The sequence below is a fragment of the Ammodytes marinus genome, assembly GCF_949987685.1.
Source record: "Ammodytes marinus genome assembly, chromosome: 11".
NCBI lineage: Eukaryota > Metazoa > Chordata > Actinopteri > Uranoscopiformes > Ammodytidae > Ammodytes > Ammodytes marinus.
Window position 1 is genome coordinate 9,781,519 of NC_137215.1, and position 20,271 is coordinate 9,801,789.

The window sequence follows — 20,271 nt, forward strand, 5'->3', positions numbered from 1 at the left end:
TTTGCCCACCTCAGAATGGCTACACACCACTCCACATAGCTGCCAAAAAGAACCAAATGGACATTGGGACCACACTGCTGGAGTACGGCGCTGACACCAACGCAGTGACGCGGCAAGGCATCAGCCCAATTCACCTGGCAGCACAGGAGGGCAGCGTGGACCTGGTGTCACTGCTGCTGGCAAAGAACGCTAACGTCAATGTGTGCAATAAGGTGAAACTAGTGACGTAGCTCCAGTATGCTCAGTTATAAAACAAGTGCGCATTCACTTACTGTACTGTACGCAATGCAGATGTATGGATAGCCTTGTTAGTGTCACCTTAATGACCATTTTGATCAACAAATGAAATAAGCATTTCAAAAAGGATTCTAGAATCCTGTTTCATGACATAGATAGCATGTTTTAATGTTCACGCATGTTTGTGTGTGTCCTTTCTGCATAAACAGAGCGGACTTACACCACTCCACTTAGCAGCTCAGGAGGACAAAGTCAATGTTGCAGAAGTCCTTCTCAACCATGGGGCTGATGTCAACCCACAAACAAAGGTAAAGCTTTCTCAGGTTTCATGAATACGCGTTTATGTCTTTTTCTTTCTCTCTCTCTCTCTCTCTCTCTCTCTCTCTCTCTATCTCTCTCTCTCTCTCTTTTAATTGGATTTTCCTGTACAGTATAGGTTCATTGTATTTACGGCATTGGAAAAATACTTTCACACACACTCTTTGGCAAGGAAACACACACACACATACACACACACACACACCATTCGTCAACAATCATCTCAGGTGCTACATAAATAAAGGATTGATACCTGAGTGGAAGGTGTTCATGTCTTTATGGATGCACCACACACTGCAGCAGACACACACACATGCTCTAATATTCACTCACTCACGCAGTTACATTCCCCCTTCACTCAATGCACTTTAACATACGGGCCCCATAGCAGGCTGCTCACGTTCACTGAGACACACCGGTGGTAGCTGAAGGTTGGACTTACACAAGGTCATGTAGTGTGCGTGCGTGTGTGTGTGTGTGTGTGTGTGTGTATGTGTGAGTATTTTGTGCTGACAGGACAGTTGTTTACGGTGAATAGGTTATTCAGTCACTGATCTTCTCCATTATAGTAATGCTTTGTACTCATAATTCAATATTGACATGAAATATGATGCAGCGTAGAAGTCATATTTAGAGTCACAGACGAAGCAGAGAAACGTTCATCTTTTCCATAAAAAAACGTTGGGGTTTTTTTTGCACAATAATTGCTTGACAAATATAGTCAGACACTGTGGTGTGATGAAACAAGGCTTTCAGTCACACTTGCACTATATTTTCTTCTTCTTTTCATCTGCTCGACCTTTCATGTCTGTGTCTCCTTCTCGACCTTACTTTCCTTCTTGCAGATTGGTTACACTCCGCTGCACGTGGCATGTCACTATGGCAACGCAAAGATGGCCAACTTCCTGCTGGAGAACAACGCCAGTATCAATGGCAAAACCAAGGTAGAAAAAACACCATGCTCACCCACAGATGTGCATGCACCCACATACTGGTATTGTGTGGATTTTTCCCAAAATGTACATTTAAAATATGTTGTGGTATGACTTCTCCTACCTGACTGAATCTGTGTGTGTTTGTTTCCACCTAGAATGGGTACACTCCTCTACACCAGGCAGCTCAGCAGGGCCACACCCACATAATCAACCTGCTGCTTCAGCATGGGGCCTCGGCCAACGAGCTCACACTGGTCAGTGCACAGACACACACACGGGCACACACACACACACACACACACACACACACACACACACACACACACACACACACACACACACAAAACAAATTCCAACAGAGCTGAAGCTCAATGAATGATCTTTGTGTTTTTCTGTTTGCCCCCTGTGAATAACTTCCTGTTGGTCTGTCACTTGTCAGAATGGGAACACTGCCTTTTCCATCGCCGGCCGTCTCGGGTACATATCTGTGGTTGACACTCTGAGGCCCATGACAGATGAAAACTTGACCACCATGGTGAGACACTGTCTTCCTGTCAACTGCATCTCATATGGTTAAATACACACAATCTCTTTCACATCAACAATACATTTCTAATTATATTACCATATTAATTTGTGTGAATATTTTCTATTACGTGGAAATAAGTTAAATACGTCAGCCAGGCTGGTCCAATCAATGTGAGTAACATTGAAGATATTTACATGCTTATCATTAAAACGTGCATTTCATCTTTTAGTACACAGAAAACATGAGACATGACAACAGACTTTAGCATCCTCAGGTTAAATGACTGTACTATTGGATTGTTTTAATATTGGACTGGGCTTCATTCATTTCTCAAATGTATGAAAATCTTATTGAAACTCACTTGTAAAAGTTATCCATCTCACTGAACATTTCATCTATCTAAATGTTTTGTCGGCTTGAAAAGGTTGTTGTTAGCTTAAGAATGAGGATATGCTTTAGAAAACTAAAGCAGTATTGAATTCTAAGATTGACTCCTTGCCCCAAATAAACCTTGGCCGGTCAGCCAGCAGCATCCTGTGAGTGGAGTCAGTATGTGAATCCTGCAAATCAGCCAGGAAGTAAGTCAGTTAGTGTCTGTGTCACATGTGTTAAATTATCCTGATTAGGAGAGAGTGAGGGCTTAGATTGGAGCTTAAGGTCTCTCCTCAAATAGCCCAGGTCACTAACAGCAAACTGATCCATACATGGCACGTGTCTGGGTGAGAGAGTGGGGAGGGACAAGGGTGTGAAAGTGGGGAACAGGGAGGGGGGGGGGGGCAGTGAGTGAAGGGACGGACACAGAGGTCACTGCGCATCCTGCACAATCAGCAGCAAAGTCTATTAGTCATAACTGACTCTGTATACAGTGAAGTAACTTAAAGATCAAGGTCGTTTGCCTACACCTCGTGTGATTGATACATTTTTCACTGTGCAGTTCACTCTGCTGTTGTTTTATGTCTCTGTTGGACCTACATCTGCAGCCTGTGGGACCTTTGCTGGCCAGTTATGTGAAGTAACATGGCCTTCAAACAAATCATACTATCATTACTTCATACTATCATTACTTCTTAGTTCTTACTGTGACGGGCTCACGGTTAAGAGTCACTTGAATGTCCATATTAGGAAATATATGTGAAGGTCACAATCTAATGTCTATAAAATTTTTACTGGGGTCCAGCTGATATAACACTTTCAAAACAGTTCATCTTCAAGATATACTTCCAGGTTTTATTGGGGAAAATGACAACACCCCTAAGACCCAGTATTTACGTTCAGATCACTGCTGCTTTTTTGAAAATCAGTCATTTTCTGAATTGAGTTTCCAAACATCAACAGTGAATTGGTAGGAACTTTAGGTGTAGGTGTGTAAATGTGAAGCGAATGGGGAAGCCACTGCTTATGTCATCTGATAGTTAGGTATTGACATGGAGATCAAATGATCATTTGTTACAGTATGAAATGATAATAATATCCTTTTCAGAAATTAATCCATCACTCTAACTCATATTATTTTATTTAGAATAGGTTTAACGTTTCATAAAGTGTTTTTTTATGCAAAACATGATGTTGTTATCTATCTCACATTTACAGAGTGCATCAGAAAAGCACAAAATCAATGTCCCAGAGACCATGAATGAGTTTCTCGACATGTCAGACGATGAAGGTATGTGATGCTTATATTTTCTCTTCATCCTCCTCATATTCAGCCATTGAGTTCTAAAATTAAATTCACGGATGCTTGTAAACAGTTGTTGTGACTTGATTTTCATAAACAAAATAATAATATACTCTGCATGTCATTTTCATTAACATATGCATGTTTCATTGTATGTTATGTGTTTATGTGTATCTAAATCACAGTCCGGGCCAATGTGCCTGAAACTCTCAATGAGGAGTCTTTTTCAGATGGTGATGAAGGTACATGTCGCCAGTTTTCCTCCTTCGTAATGTCATTTGTGTGTTTTCCTATACAATAAGCAAAACTCACCTGCCTTCTTGAGCTAACCATGAAGCATTTTGCCATGCTTCTATTCAGCTTTGCTTTTCATTTCCACTGTAAAGTCTCCCGCCGAAATCAAAATGCACTCACTCAACAGCCAGAAAACACACTGTCCGTACTGAATGCGGTGGTCATGCACTTATTATGCAATTTAAGGCAAGGCAATGTGATTCATCCCAAGAGCCAATAAGGTCAGACATAGCTAGATATTACAGTATGTACTGTATATGGGTTTCGTTTTGTGTTGTATATAATGTATCAGTAATCAGCAGACAATGAACCCAGGCTCATCTTTTACCATTTAGTCCAAGAAAACCCATCAGCGAACATTCAATTATTGAAATGTTTAAACTTGGATTTGGTCTTGTTTTTTTGTTTAAAAAAACACTACTGATGTTATTTTAACTGCATCTCAAATACAGTTGTTATTGTGTGCTTGTAGTTAAAAATAAGTCTCATTATCAAAGACACTCTGATATGCCATCCTAACTTTAATCCTGCAATCTCTTTCAAGGAGTTGCTGTAAGAAAAGGAAAACCATGTCAGTGTCAAATAATCTTGTTTTACCGTATGAGAACCTGTATCAATTAACATTAACGTGGATAAAATAACGTTAATATTAGCTGAGTTGGCAGCAGAATAGCTGCTGTTCCGCTGCAGGGCCAAGAAGCACTGCCAAGTTCATGGTACAATTCCCATTGTTTCAGGCTGCCCACTTCAGGCTTCTGGCCTTTGTTTTGGAACCACAGAGCCAGCAGGCCTGTAAAATTGATGAGCTTGTTCATGGGCTGTTGCTTAGGGGACCAACAGGGCGTGTGGAGTTTCTTTGTCAGGTGATACACAGCTAGACTCAACAGGTTACGTTCACACACACACACACACACACACACACACACACACACACACACACACACACACACACACACACACACACACACACACACACACACACACACACACACACACACATACACACACACACACACACACACACACACATAGTGGATGAGTCTACTCTGTACTGTGGCTGTAGGATGAAGATCCTCATTGGAATATCTATGATTCAGTGTTATCACTACCATTCAAGGTTGATAAGTAAACTGGCTTCAGTTAGCTGTTGTTTTCACAACACTACTTATTCTGTTTTGACTGTGTGTGTGTGTGTGTGTGTGTGTGTGTGTGTGTGTGTGTGTGTGTGTGTGTGTGTGTGTGTGTGTGTGAGAGTGAGTGAGTGAGTGAGTGAGTGAGTGAGTGAGTGAGTGAGTGAGTGAGTGAGTGAGTGAGTGAGTGAGTGAGTGAGTGAGTGAGTGAGTGAGTGAGTGTTTCTGTGCACGTGGAAGAAGAAATTAGAGGATGAAGAGATTCCACATCTCTCTTTAATCCCATATGGGGAAGCCAATCCTATTAAGCTATGGTTAAGTTTGAGTGTGATAGGTGTGTGCGTGCGTGTGTGTGTGGGGGGGGGCCTTGTCCGTGCAATTACACGCTGATCTCATGCTTTCTATAGATTATAGCCACTAATTGTACCATTTTTAGAACACAGCTTATATCCATGCTGGCACTTCTGTCCCAGTGTAAAATGTCTTGATAAACCCCAAAGCACTGGTCGTTGCAGAGTTGTATTATTACAGTTGGTATAATACTGAAGTTTTTCAAACTGTCAAACACATCTTGCATAATTTTTCGAAATTGGCTTATTCTTGTGCAAGTTTTAGTCATTGTGTGCAACATGTAGGAGGAATTACTAGACAGAGAAATGTTGCTCAACTATAAAAAATAAAGATAAAAAACGGGTAAAATGGGACCTGCTGTGGTTTTGTCATCATTATGTTGGTTAGCCCCACTCCCAGTTCACATGCTGCCAGACTCCCTCGGTGACTTCCACCCCAAAGGAAGCAAAGGCAAGAGGAGTGATCATCAATAAGACTTTTCTTCTCTCCGTCACTTGTCCTCCACTGAGGTTTCCCTTATAGCGGTAAACACACGTCCAGCACACGGACCCTGTTGAGTGTCTTCAGCCGCAGTTTGTTGTTGTGGATGCTGTTGAGCCGACGACGCGCAGATACTTTCTTTCTTTAAATCCAATGAGATGAGCTTTTTTGAGCCGCCTGCAGGATAATTACCCCGGTGTGGCCGCCTATGTCAGATGTCTTGGAGTTGTACTATTTTCTGTCCATTGCACGGTGTGCGGCGTTTCAGAAACGGAGGTGCAAAAAATAGAAGAGTTTCTATTTTATTTATTTGCAGAGAGACAGCGGTGGAGATGTGCGCACCGGGAACACAACGCGCAAGTTGGTCTGAACGGAGTTAAGTGTGTAGGGTGAAGAGAGGGCAACATTTTCCATCGGCACCAGACACACTGAATAGACCACTTGATGGTATTCAACTCTCACTGGATTTACTTTTTCATCCTGGGGACGTTTTGTAGAGCTTTAGTCAATCGAAATAGGCTACAGAAAGAGTTGTGATCAATATGGCTGCGTTGGACCAAGGTAAGGCGTTAGAGAATCAGAGGAAGTTTTAATTACCCTTGTTTGAAAAGCCACGAGGATCGATCCACAGACTCAATATTATTTTTCTATTTGATTCTTTTATTTTTCTGCCAGTGGATAGGTGATACTTCACTCGGCCTTTTGGTCCCAGTCTACTTGTCAAAGACTGGACAGAAAAAGGGAGAGAGTTTGATGTGGAAACTTTGTTATGCAAAAAAAGCTTCGGGTTCAAAATTATACAATAGGAGGGGCGTGTGTGTTTGGGGTTGGGGATGAGAGGTGGGGTATATGAGCTTGAATGGGTCGGTGATACATTATTACAGCAGCGGGCAGCTGATTGTTTTCCAGTTGTGTCAAGTCAGACAGAAACCGCTAGAAAAAAAAACGGAAGTTATGTGATCAACTTTGCCGTCATAATAAAAGCAATATGACTCGAGGGTGGAAAATAAGTAGGCCTAGGTAGCTATGGAGCCTGCATGGAATTCCAAATCCATAATATTACATAGCCTATGTTAATTTTCATCCTTAGAACAATTGTGGCAAAAGTGTTAACACACTATTATTATTCATAGTGTTTAAGAATAAACATATTTTGAAGGTTTTACACTGAACAGTTTGCTCCAACCGCCACCAATGCCAGTCGGAAAAGGATGCAATGTTTTTGCAAAGATAAACGTTTTCTTCAGCAATCGTTATATCATCATAATGTTTTTTGTAGCCTACCTGAAAATATTTGTCATTGCTATTGCAATTGCCTTCGATCTCTTAACTTGGATAATATTGTGTAGCCTATAATTCTAAATAGGCAAAAACATACACATCTCAGCTTAGTAAGAGTAGGCTATACAGAAGTTACTACACATCAAATGAATAAAATAATTAATGTTTTGAAGAATTTTATTTTTTATAGTTTTTAATGCCTTGTCTAGACAGCAGACGTTGCAACACAAGTTTGTCATTTGTGTAGTAAGATGGATGGATGTCAATAATGTGAAAATGTGTATCTGCCCTAGTAAAAGGTCTCTGCCCACACGGAAAAAACTATGGAGGCACATGGATGTAACCATGATCACACAATATTTTCTTAACTTTATTCTTAGGTTAGTGGAGTAGGCTATACATTTTTGCCTAATATAACCACCATATTGCTTCTGGTGTGTTAATTTGGTGACGTGGTTCAATTTATGTTGAATAGTAAGTAGGCCTACGTGTTAGCTATTTTCATTGTGGTGAGGTTGGACCGGTTGTGAAATCGTTTCACAACTGGTTTTATTTTGAAATTTGACACCGGAAACGCCTTCTTTTAGTGGCATCTAACTTTACGCTGGTGCTGGTGCCTCATCGGAGTGCGGCAGTATCGAAGGTTGGGGGAGGGGCTGCGGTGAAGGAGCACAGTGTTGCGGGCAGGACAGAGCCGGACATGAGGGAGAAGGGGAAGCACAGTAGCCGCTCCGCCGGCTTCGTTGACCGGCGTGTTATCGTCCACCGGTCCGCCGATCGAGGTGCGGTGCGGTTCCACACTTTCTGCTTATTCTCTGCTAATATTGTGCTCTGGCTTTTTGGTGGGTGGCTGTTAAAACCCTCTGCTGCGCTCAGTCTCTTGAGTGTTGTGAAAGGAGCTGCGTATGGTTTTACAGGGGAGCTCCAGATTTACCGCAAAGTGGCGTTTGCTGCTGTCTCTCTCTGATGGTGATGGCATTCTCTTTAATTGTCTAACCTCCATAAACCGTTGCTGCTAATTGCCCAAGCTTAATGATGTGACCCTGTCAGTCAATTGTGTAGCCTATCTATAGATAAAAAAAAAAAAAGTTGCAGGGGGGCTATGCAGTGTTAGTGGGGTATGATGGGTTAAAACGACAGTGATGTTGATGATATATGATGCAAGGCCTCCTCCAAGAACCATAATTAAATAATTGGGAGACTGGTAGGCTATCGGCAGTCAGGGGCTTGTTTTTTCTTCCTGGGGTGCCACATCGCCTCTCTTGCCCGGATTAGCTTTGGAAGTTAACGTAAGGATTTTATGATTTCACCCACCACCCCTCCCCTCCCCCCAACCAGGTGAGGATGCGATGACAGGGGACACGGACAAATACCTGCGGCCCCAGGACCTCAAAGAGCTGGGGGATGACTCTCTCCCTCAGGAGGGCTATATGGGATTCAGCATAGGAGCCCGCTCAGCCAGGTAAGAATGCCCTTGTTCTTAGACACATCTGTAAACCACTGAGGTAGGCTACTCTGGTGCAGTGCTGTCAACTATTTGAGCCAACCTTTCCTTTTGAATATAGAGACTTAGTTTGTTTGACTGCAGTCAGTGTTTGACATCATATTTGCTTTTGATGCTGTGGTTGTTAAGGCCTACCTTACTGTATGCACACAGATTTGTAGTGCTATAGGGCCTATCTGATATTCTGTTAAAAAAAAAAATCTAGATTGTACAGTGTGTGTTGGACAGAATCTGATTAGATAGGCCTAATGTATCCCCTCCAACATACACACACAAACGTAATAATAGAAATCGCTGGTCAAAGCAGCTGGAAAGTTGCCATCGACTGATCCAACCTGACAAAATGATTCAGCGTTTTGGATGACCTCATTCAAACCCGGGCAAAATTATACAAGTGGCCCATAGTACAACCCTGTAACCCCCCCCCCCCCACACACACACACACACACACACACACACACACACACACAAAAGAGTTATAAGCGGTGTCTTTTGAACTCTGTTATCTTTGATGCTGTCAGTGAGCAGCTGCACATCAGGATTCGGCACAGGCCCCAAAAACAGTTTCAAATAGTGGACAAAGTATGTAGTGGAAAACTGGCAGGCTCCAGTGAAAACACATCAGCAGGCACACAGGACGAGCGTTGTGTAGACGCAGAGTGTGTTGTAGACACACTAACAGATGGCAGATGCACTGTGATGGTTGGATTGATAAAAACAACTACAGTAACCGTGTCAGGAAGCTGCTTACATCAGCAGGGCCACAGCAAACAAGGGGAAAAACCAAATTCAATGGAGAGATTCCATGTAAACAAACTTGTTTGATGAGCCTCACAGGTTGGTATCGGAAAGAGTTTTGACAGATTTAATAACTGAATTATGTGAATGGTTGTCAGAAGTTTAAAATATTAAAATGATGAGAAGTTTGTGATCACATTGGATGGTTTACATTTTCAGGTTTTCTCAAATTTGAGTTTTTCTGCTTAGAATAAAAAAGGGATGACATAACGTTACTACCCCTGTTACCTTTGTAAAAATCATCAATATCACTATCTGCTAAAAAGCAGGGTTAAATTATTATTAACTTTTGATACTGCTGCTTTTCTGTACATGATAATTAGAAGAGCAGTGTGTGCTCTGAAATAGATTTAGAAAATTGTTGAGATGTCTTATTGCAGGGTTTTTAATGTAATGCTGTAAAAGTACTGTGCTTTATTGATATCTAATTGTATGATGCTGAGCAAGTTCTTTTCTTTTCCTTACCTTTCTGTTTATGACATCGACATTGCATGGTTTGCTTTTTGACTGGGCTGAACACATACCAATGAAAACGTTGAGACACTTAGTGCCTAGTCATAACCTACAACCATGCAAAAGAGCATCAATGTCATATGTAGGGGGAAAAAAGAATGCCACATCATGCTTGAATGTCTTCAAAATGCTTTGCTTTTCACTCTTCTATTTTATTCTTTTCCTTGTTTTCCTGCGCCCTGTCCCTCATTCTAGCCCTAGGATCAGGTAAGAAAAGTGCAGTAGCTGTAGTGGTAGTAGTACTAGCCAACATTAGCTGTGAATGGTATCTCTCCCCTGTGACTCCTGCACTGTAACCCCATCCCTTCACCCTGAAATAACACTAACCTAAACCTCAAGTCATCCATTGGACATTGGTGTCATCCAGTGTTGCTGTTTGTAGTTGCAGTTTTGTCACTGTGTTGCTGTCACGTGTTGTATTTTAAGATCTTTGTTCCACCATTCACCTTGTGTCAAGCTAAATCATCATATCTGCAAAAATGAAAATGTATAATGTTTTTAATGCAGGTGGGGAAAATGATGCAAATCTTGCTGAAACTGAGAAAAAATAATAGCCACACTTTTCTTCAGTTTTAGTTGTGTGGCATTCTCTCCTAACTTTATGATGTGGCTTTTACCACATGGCAATTTATCTATATGTGTGTAGTGCCACTGAGTGTAACTTCCAGGGATCTTAGACATCAGTTTATTCATAATCCACCCCTATTGTCCATCCTATTTACATGTCGGTGATTGGCGACGCCCCAGCAGTATCCAGCATTATTCTGGAAGTTGAACCATGGTTTGCAGAGATGGAAACTTTAAGGCCTGAGATCACTCATGCAATCCACATCAATGACACATACACAGATGCATGCATGGACAAGCATTCACACAATGACTAAAACAATTGTCTCTTTTGAGTCCATACAGATGCCTCCCCTTAAAACATAGGACCAATGCTACCTACATGGCAATGCGAGACATAAAAAAGGGTTGTTTTGGAAAATGGGAAGTGCAGTTTACAACAAAGTGGAATAAGTGATCCACAGTCAAATGAATAGAGTGGCGTGAAAAGAGGAAGGAAGGGAAAAGATTAGGAGGAATGCAGCAATGTAGAGAAAAAGTGTAAAAGGTTTTGAATTGTAAGGTAAAGCTGAGACCATTCAACATGATTAAAATGTAGATACTAGAGAGAGGAAGACACGATGGGCCAGCATTGAAATGCCAGATTAAAGAATTATAAAAGTAAAGGGAAAAAGCACTGATGTTTAAGAAGGAGTGGAGGATGGACAGAATGCGAAAGAGGAAAGAGCTGTGAAGAACAAACAGAGTGCTGGTGATTGGGGGGGGGAGGGGGGTTTGTAGCATTGGCGCTGCCCAGCGAGTCCATTCAGGCCGCACAGAGTTGCTTGGTAACTTGGATGGTGGGGTTGGCAGCCTGTGCTGAATAAAGGGCTTCTCTCTGTGCTGAATAGTGTACCCACACAAACACGCTGAGCTCTGCATTTTCTCCCCCTTGCTCGCCTGTTCTCGACCCCCATACACACTCACACACATACAGGACACATGAATACACACAAACAGTATATGCTCTGACAAAATAAGGCACAGAGGTATCTATGTTGTCGCTGGGATTGTATTACTTTTTGCAAGCTCCTTTTGGTGCATTAAACGCTTACAAAAAAATACCACAAATCATATCCATTATTTAAGTGCCTATACAGTGTACATTTTTTTAATTGCTGGCTTTAAACATCTTAACTCTTCTGTGCTGATGAAATCCCTGGAGCAAAAACAGCATATGAAAAACAAAACCTGTAGGGACTCTACAGCACAGTATCGAGCCACACGCACACACACATAGCTCGACTGCAGCAAGACGGATAGAAAAGACAAGATTCCTTTCTTTATTTTGGTGCTGTGAAACAGGTCTAGGTCAGCTGCTAATCTTAGAATAAAGCAATGTCAGTCTTCGAGCTCGAGCCGGATTTAACAGTTTGAACGACCTTATTTCTGTTACCTTCCAATACAAAATCTGCACATTGGTATTTTCAGACTTTTAAATGCATATTAGTCCACTTATCTTTTATATTCCATTATTTAGACGTACTTAGTTACATCCAAGATCATTATACACAAGAACCACACCTTCATATAGAAATGATAACAGCAGTGTTCTTTCAGTCTTGTCCTCTTCGCTTTTATCTCTTAATGCAAACAAACTGACCTCACTCTCATTTCCATCTCTGAATAACCTGCTGCCGTATCTCGTCCTTGTTTGACTGCAGACTCTTCTGCCTCTCTCTATTTCCCTTTTGGACTCTCTCTGTCCAGTATGTAAAAATTCTCTGGTTCCCTGGAGGTTGCATATAATAATGGATTCCTTGCTTTTTGTTTTTTGTCGCGTTCCCCTGCCCATCACTTGTTGTTGCCCACGGCACTGGGCTGCGTGGTAACATGTAGCCTCCGCTCCTTCAGTTCAGATAGGTCCAACACACTCAACCGGAGCTCCTTTGCACGAGACAGTATGATGATTGAAGAGATTCTGGCCCCCACAAAGGACACGGTAAGATCCAATCCTTTTTCACCTTGTCACCTCTTTTGTTGGGTTTCTCCACTATTTCTTGCCCCTTTTCACCCTCAATACCCAACTCTCTTCTCTTTCTCTATCTTTTTACTTTTTCCTCCCTTTCTATCTATACCTTTGTCTTTCTGTCAAGGGTATATTGAAAACACAGGCTGTGTTAAAATTAAAGCAGGGAGCAGGGTCATTTTTTACTTGTCTTGCACAAAAGTCATAACAGAAGCAATGCTGATGCCGTACTTGCTTTTGCGAAAGCGCTGAGAACTTGTGTATAGCACCTTGATGAAGAGTTTATTTAAACTTAAGAGCTTTGGGAGGCCCCCCCCCTCATGCTTTCTCATGGAAAAACGCAGCTCTCTTGAGAGCTCGTCTAGCCTGTCCAACACTTGTTTTGATGTCAGGAGCTAAAACAGAAACGGTAACCTCTTATATTATAAACAATATTAGTAATATAACCCCATAGTTCAATGACATCACCCAAGATCTCAAACTAAACATGGCCGAAATATGCAGTTACCTCAACTCTCATATTCAATTGCAATTATATCTACCTGAAAATCCATGATCCTTTCAGCGCCGTCGTACTATATCTGCCATGTCTAGTGTCAGTTACAATCAAAACTGCTACAATCTATAGTGGAATTGTCTGAATTTCTATTCCTAAAGCATAGGGCCATCTCATCTTCATGGAGATAAGATTGTGTTTTCTTTGCTGGAAATTGAATCCTTTAGTGAAACAAAACACGGTATAAATCCATCCGCCTGGAGCACGTAGTGTCCTCAGTGTGACGTCTGAACTGTGTCTCTTCTCCCTTAAGCTTCAGAGTGTCTGTAAAGACATTTCCTACTTGGTTGACCCACTCAATAAGGTATAAAGCGTTCAAGGTTGTCTGACTCATTCGTCTGTTCTGTCATTGTCTCAGTGGTTCGGCTCCCATTTCTCTTTACGTTTTTTGTATATTTGTTTGTTTTGGGTCTATGCCATTCTCATCTCATTCACCAGTACTGGTCTGTATAGTTTAGTCATTCGCATGCTACGTTAATGAGTTCCCATGAATTGGTGTTCGCATACATAATGATTCATTTTAGCTGATTTCCAAGTTCTAGTTTTTCAAGCATCATAATTGTCGCATATTGTTTCAATATATTTCCACTGCTTAGTTATTGCCACACATTTACTGTGCTATTTATTGTGGTGAGACTTTAGATAATGGTGACACATTTTGTTGAATTCGTGAGCTCATTGCACCATACCATGCATGCTGGAGGGTCGTGAAAAAAGGAGGGATGGTCAAATATATCGACTGTTATGCATAATTAGCTCTCTTTGTCTTCTTGGCTTAACTCTTTCCTCGCTATTTATTTGTTCATTATTTGATATGCTTTTCTGTCTCTGTCTCATCTCTTCCGACATTGGTCCCTTTTTCTCCCAGCACCTGGCTGTGAACAGAGACTACAGCTCTGAGTGTATGCGTCGCTACAGCTGGACTCCGGATACCATGGACCACAGTTCATGCCACAACTCTGTGTCCAGTCCCATTCACTCTGGGTAAGAACAGCTGTGCGCACTCTCATCCATCAAGATACATTTAAACACATACACAAAAGCCTAATGTGCATTCACAGACACATAAAACTGCATCTACATCACATGAACTATTGCAGAAATTGCACATTTTATACATTACTGCACACATCTGTTGTATTGTATTTTGTTCTCCCCCTCAGAGTCAATATCCAGCAAACCCTTGCAGCACCAATGCAGACAAGGTGCAGGGTGGTGGGATTCCTACTGTTCTGCCCCTTTTAAACATGACACTGCAGCAACAACAGACACAGTTTATCCTGTAAAGCCCTCACGTCATACCATTACGTCTAGAGACATGATCCAGAAGTCACCGCCATGCTAAGCGCTCTATTTTTATCACCAGCAAAACAAAGTACACACTCACAGCTCACGTTTCATTTGGCTAAACTGATAAGATTTCGCACTCATGCCGCTCACACACTTTGAATATATGCCGTAATTAAATGTAAAGGTCTGCTCTAAACAAATAGCGCAGACTTCCTGGCACAAAACTTGTCATGAAATACTGGGATCTGTCGTGTCTAGTTTGAGTTCATTATTGGTATTTGTAACTCATTATTATGCCTTATGTTTTTTTATTTTTTTTCTGTTTCTATTTTACCTTGTTCATTATCACTTTGTCCTCAATGTGTCATCTGACGTTTTGTCTGTTTCCAGCATCTGTTGTTTTTCATTAGTTCTTACAGATTCCGGCAGTGGTTGTAAAACACTGATACTAAAGCTAGATTCTGGGGGTTTGCCTCCTGCATTGCCTCCATGTGTTTATTTTGCAGCTTGTCCTCCCCGCTTCCTCAGTATGACTCCAGGTGATGACTTTCACCCATGATGCCGCAGTGATGTCACTCACTCCTCCACTGCTGTCTCCCTCTCATCCTGTCACTCTCTCTCTCTCTCTTCTCTTCTTAGCCTCCTCCTCTCCCCTCCCTCTAGTCTGTGCTCATCTCTTATCCGTGTGGTTTGGTGTTTCATTTGCACTGCCTAGATTTTGGAAGTGTCATAGTAGATGTGTTTGGAAGTCTTTCATTGATGTGCTATCTCTCTCATTATAACACATTATAAATATATCTTTCACAAAACCTTACAGGGATTCATCTATTTGCGACATACAGTATAGAAAAATACACTTTACAGTACTAACATCACTAGTAATGAGAAGAAGAGCCAAGTTTGGCTTTAGGCGCCTGGATTGCTCATAAAAAGAGCATAAACGTAGTTTTTCTATCCCTACACTCTACCCCACTCTACAGTCTTTAATTGTGTCAAATGATTATATTAATTGGTTGCTAAAAATTTGCCCTTAAAGGTGGAGTCACCAATTCTGGAGAAACCTTCTGTCAAAATAACAAGAATCCGTCATTTAAATATCCATGAATATCTCCTCAGGGTCCACTAACTGTACTGTACTGTGTATGCACTGAAAATAATTCTGTATTAATACACAGCCTAGGTTCTGTAAACACGTTGTTTACAGACCAGTTTACAGAAGCTAGACTGTGTATTAACAACAGATTTGTTTTTTAAACACAATACGGACAGCTAGCAGATTGTGAGTAGATATTCACTCATTTGACAAAAAGTTATTTTTACAACAAGCTTTCTCCAGAATCACTGACTCCACCTTTTTATTGGAAGAAAGGGGCAGATCACATATTAATCACATTAACCCTATCTCAGTGACACATCTGTGCAGGTGTTTAATATTTGATCACTGAATGCTGCTTTAGAGGAACTGAAACTTTTGGAACATTCTCACCTTCAGCCTCAGAACTGGAAACTAAACTTTCTGCAACTTCATTAGCAGCCTGTTTAGTTTCAAACAGTGTTCAATGTTCTAAATTGAGGCAAGGAACGGTGAGAACTGCTAACTTTCAGGGCTTTAAGCATCTTTTTTCTACTGTCTATCGTACTGTCTCTTGCTTTATCTCTATTATTTTGTATTCTCTCTCTTTACCTTACTTTGTTTGGGTGTACGGTGATCACAGCATGGGAATCGTCCTACTCACTTGTGTCCGTGGTATGGCTTCCGGCTATCTTTCTCTCGGTCTCTGCTTTCCTCTTTTAACATCGTTCATTTTCACCTGGCAGGTTCCTAGTCAGCTTCATGGTGGATGCCCGCGGTGGGTCCATGAGAGGCAGCCGCCACAATGGCATGCGCATCATCATCCCTCCCAGGAAGTGCACTGCGCCCACACGCATCACCTGCCGCCTGGCCAAAAGGCACAAGCTGGCCTACCCCCCACCCATGGTGGAGGGAGAGGGGCTGGTTAGCAGGCTGGTGGAGGTCGGACCAGCTGGGGCTCAGTTCCTCGGGTAGGACGCTTGAGGCTTTCTCTTTAATTTGATAATAAGTCACAGACGGCCAGGCGACCAATCCAAGATTATATTTTTGACTTTAAATACCGTGACTCACAGAATAGTTATGGATTGCCAGTGCAGCTATTTAACCAGTAATTATCATTATTGTAATTGTCATTCTCAAGTTTGTGTTATGTGTAGTGATGGTTTGATGTTAAGGAATTAACCGTAGCACTCAGCCCAACACAAATTTCCCCTCTGGGACAATAAAGTCTACTCTACTTTACTAAACCAAAAAACATTTTTATTTAATTTACCCGTTCTTCAGACTGTGTTTCAACGCTTTGTACTTTCTATTTCAGTCCTGTGATTGTGGAGATCCCTCATTTTGGCTCCATGCGAGGCAAAGAGAGGGAGCTGATTGTGTTGAGGAGTGACAATGGTGATACATGGAGGGAGCACCAATCTGACGCCAGATCAGAAGACCTCACCGACCTGCTTATTGGAATGGATGAAGGTAGAATAAAATGTATCCAGTGCTGTCCCAATTTTTTACATAGATAGCTAGTGCAAAGAGAGTTTTGTTGTCTCCAAAGCGGAAAATGTCCTAGAAGAAATGCTAGACCAGAGCTTAAATGTAATTTTAATCAGACGTTGTATAAGTGAACAGGAAAAGGACACCAATTAATGTTGCTTAAAACCACATTTTTGAACGTAATATTTTCTTTCACAGAGCTGGACAGTCCTGCTGAGTTGGAAAAGAAGAGAATTTGCCGCATTGTCACCAGAGACTTTCCTCAGTATTTTGCTGTGGTCTCGCGGATCAAGCAGGAGTCTAACCACATGGGTCCTGACGGAGGCATGCTGTCCAGCAGCACTGTGCCCATGGTCCAGGCCTCATTTCCACAAGGGGCGCTAACCAAGAAGATCCGTGTCGGCCTGCAGGTACTGCAGTACTCCTGGGATCAGCTTTAATCTGTTTCATGACTCTGTGCTTTTTGTGCAAATCCTGAACACCCACTTATCATTTATTTATACATGACCTATTTTTGGTTAAATATTTGATGCCTCGTCCTTAAATTCCATAAGAAGTTCAGGCAAAGTTTGACCGAACATTTTTTCTAAGTTGAATTAACAAACAAGCATTGAATCTCTTCCTCTGTCTTGTTTGTGTTTAGGCCCAGCCTGTGCCAGACGACATGGTGAGAGCGGTCCTTGGGAACAGAGCCACCTTCAGCCCTATCGTCACTGTAGAGCCCAGGAGGAGGAAGTTTCACAAGCCAATCACCATGACGATCCCCGTGCCACCCAGAATGGCAGAAGGCCATCCCAGCGGCCACCGAGGCGATGCGGCACCCTGCCTGCGTCTGCTCTGCAGCATCACAGGCAAGTTCACCTGTAAATAACTAGGACATATCCGAATACTTTTTGCAGGGCTTTCAAGGTATTAAATACAAATAATTTGTCACTATATCCGGATATGCTGAATGTTATTTGTGACACCAGACATAGATGTTCATCCAGTTATTGTACATGAAACGGATTAAGTAACTCAGGGTCACCATGAATTGACTAGCCCTGGATGCATCAGGTGTACTTTGATTTCAAAATCCTGTGGTCAGTCGAGAGAAGATGAAGAACGGAGAAGATGAAAGGATGAGGCTTACGAAAGCTAAAACACTGACCCATCTTCAAAGGCAGTGAGCTCATCTTTTGGCCCCTGTTTCATGCAGGAGGAACGTCACCTGCCCAGTGGGAAGACATCACGGGGACCACTCCACTGTCCTTTGTAACCGATTGCGTCTCCTTCACCACAAATGTGTCGGCCAGGTAAGAGACATCCTGCACAAACACACACGCAGATGCCATACACACAAGAACAGCTCAAGATGATTTTTTAATACATAAATCTATACAGTATAGTGATTTAACCATAACATAATTAATACCCATGTCTCTATTATAGTTAAACAATCAATAATTAACAATATTTTTTAAGGTATTAAAAGGACATTTCATCAAATAATTCTCTTGTTTATATAATTAAACAATAATTGTAAAATAAATATCTTTGGGTTTGCATATGTTGTTCATACCAAAGATGTGAAGTCTCTTTAAGCCCTGCGAAGCTGTGATAGACATTGATAGACTATCAATAAATGAATACATTAAATAAAAGAGAGACTGTTTAAAATGTTAGAAATGACTTGCATGTTGGTCCTTCCTACAGAGGCAACAATAAGTAGATAAAAAGATAATGTTTTTGCCTTTTCTAAGCACAAAATGACAGAAATTTAAAATAATAGACAGATAGTTGCAGCCCCAGTCACCGACTCTGGAACAGTCAAGGCAAGGGTAGGGTATTTTTAAATCTCTGCCAGAATGAGAAGTTGGCAGGGAAGACCAAAATCTAGCACAAGATCGACAGAATTTTGCTCTGGGCAGCAGTTAGTTTTTCTTGATTTTTTTCACTTCACACAAATAAGAACAAGGTCTCTCTTTTATTGTAGGACTTTAACCTATTCATTGATTTAATTTAGTAACTTGATCAGTGTTTCCCCTAGAATTTTTTTTAGGCCCGGTGGTAAGAGCTGATAAAGAGTATGCGTGCCGCGTGCGTACCAAATTTCTAGAAGAAATTGACCAAAACGAACCCCATTTGGGATGAGCCTCTTTTGACAGCCTGTTAAAAATGAGGGCATAGGGTTATGCTTTCACATTCAGTACGTTTGTACATGTGGTGTTTCTCACAGGATTTTTAGATCCTGCTGGGTGAGAATGGACCTTCTAGTGGGGGGCCTGGGGGCATGCCCCTGCAGAAGAAACCTTATCCTTTTTAAAGTTAAATGCATCAATCTGGTGCACTTTGAGAGGCGAAATCTGATTAATTCTGTGCTCTGTAAACAACATATGCCCTGCCTATAACTATTTTCTGTATTAATTTGGAGACACAAGCCACGTAAATTATTGAAGAAAAACACATGGATTTCAATAAAAAAACAATAAACACTAAGATCTGACAGGTCCTGTTTAGACTAATTTCTGGAATAATCTGAATCACCTCACCTTGAAGCTAGCCTATTGAAAAATGTTCTTTATTTTTTTTTAATGCAAATAGCCTTGTTGAAAATAAATGAATTAACATAGGCTACACATCATGATTAGCCTATCAACATGTGTGCTACATAAGGCAAATTCCCTATTCCGACCATTATATTTCATCTAGCCTATTTCTCAATTTAAAACATAGGCCTACAAATAAAGTAGCATTGAAAATACAAAAACATAAAGCTTGTAGGTCTACAATAGCCTGCTGTTTTCAAGATAACTTAACAGTTAAAACAATAAATAAATTAATATGTCCCTTGAAAATAAATGAATGCTTTTCTGAGAAGAATGTCAAAGGCAGTAGCAGTGTGGTACTTCTGTAAACTTACTGAAACGAGTGCATGCCGTTTTTTTCAGCGCTGTCTCAGCTGTTGATACAGATTGGTTGTGTTGCCACGGCGACGTAGCGATTTTAAAACTTTCTAAACTTTGCGCAGCACTTTTTCCTGTTCAACGTCCCTGTTACTGAGTCCTTAGTATCTCCATAGAGCAGGCGCTGGTTTTATTTTCGCCACTAGATCAACGTTTGCTTGCTAGTCATGCTCCTGCTCATTGGCTTCCGTGTTTTAACAAGTGCGCACCCGCACCGAATACACACGCGCATCGCGCCGCGCGCAGACACACATACACACACGCAAACACACAGATCAGCTGATGGGATGATCAAAC

General features: G+C 41.4%; 1 protein-coding gene across 1 annotated transcript in view; it reads left to right on the forward strand.

Annotated features, from left to right (window-relative positions):
- The window catches only part of LOC307257156 (ankyrin-3-like), a gene marked incomplete at its 5' end in the record, with an annotated part of 90,316 nt that overhangs the window by 44,963 nt on the left and 25,082 nt on the right, over positions 1-20,271 (forward strand). The window contains 18 exon segments of the mRNA XM_080036302.1: positions 15-212; positions 447-545; positions 1,401-1,499; positions 1,646-1,744; positions 1,930-2,025; positions 3,610-3,682; positions 3,880-3,936; positions 8,569-8,692; positions 10,241-10,252; positions 12,491-12,593; positions 13,430-13,480; positions 14,045-14,160; positions 14,973-15,005; positions 16,285-16,509; positions 16,857-17,011; positions 17,228-17,439; positions 17,673-17,891; positions 18,230-18,324. Coding sequence (XP_079892428.1) covers positions 15-212; positions 447-545; positions 1,401-1,499; positions 1,646-1,744; positions 1,930-2,025; positions 3,610-3,682; positions 3,880-3,936; positions 8,569-8,692; positions 10,241-10,252; positions 12,491-12,593; positions 13,430-13,480; positions 14,045-14,160; positions 14,973-15,005; positions 16,285-16,509; positions 16,857-17,011; positions 17,228-17,439; positions 17,673-17,891; positions 18,230-18,324 — 2,066 coding nt within the window.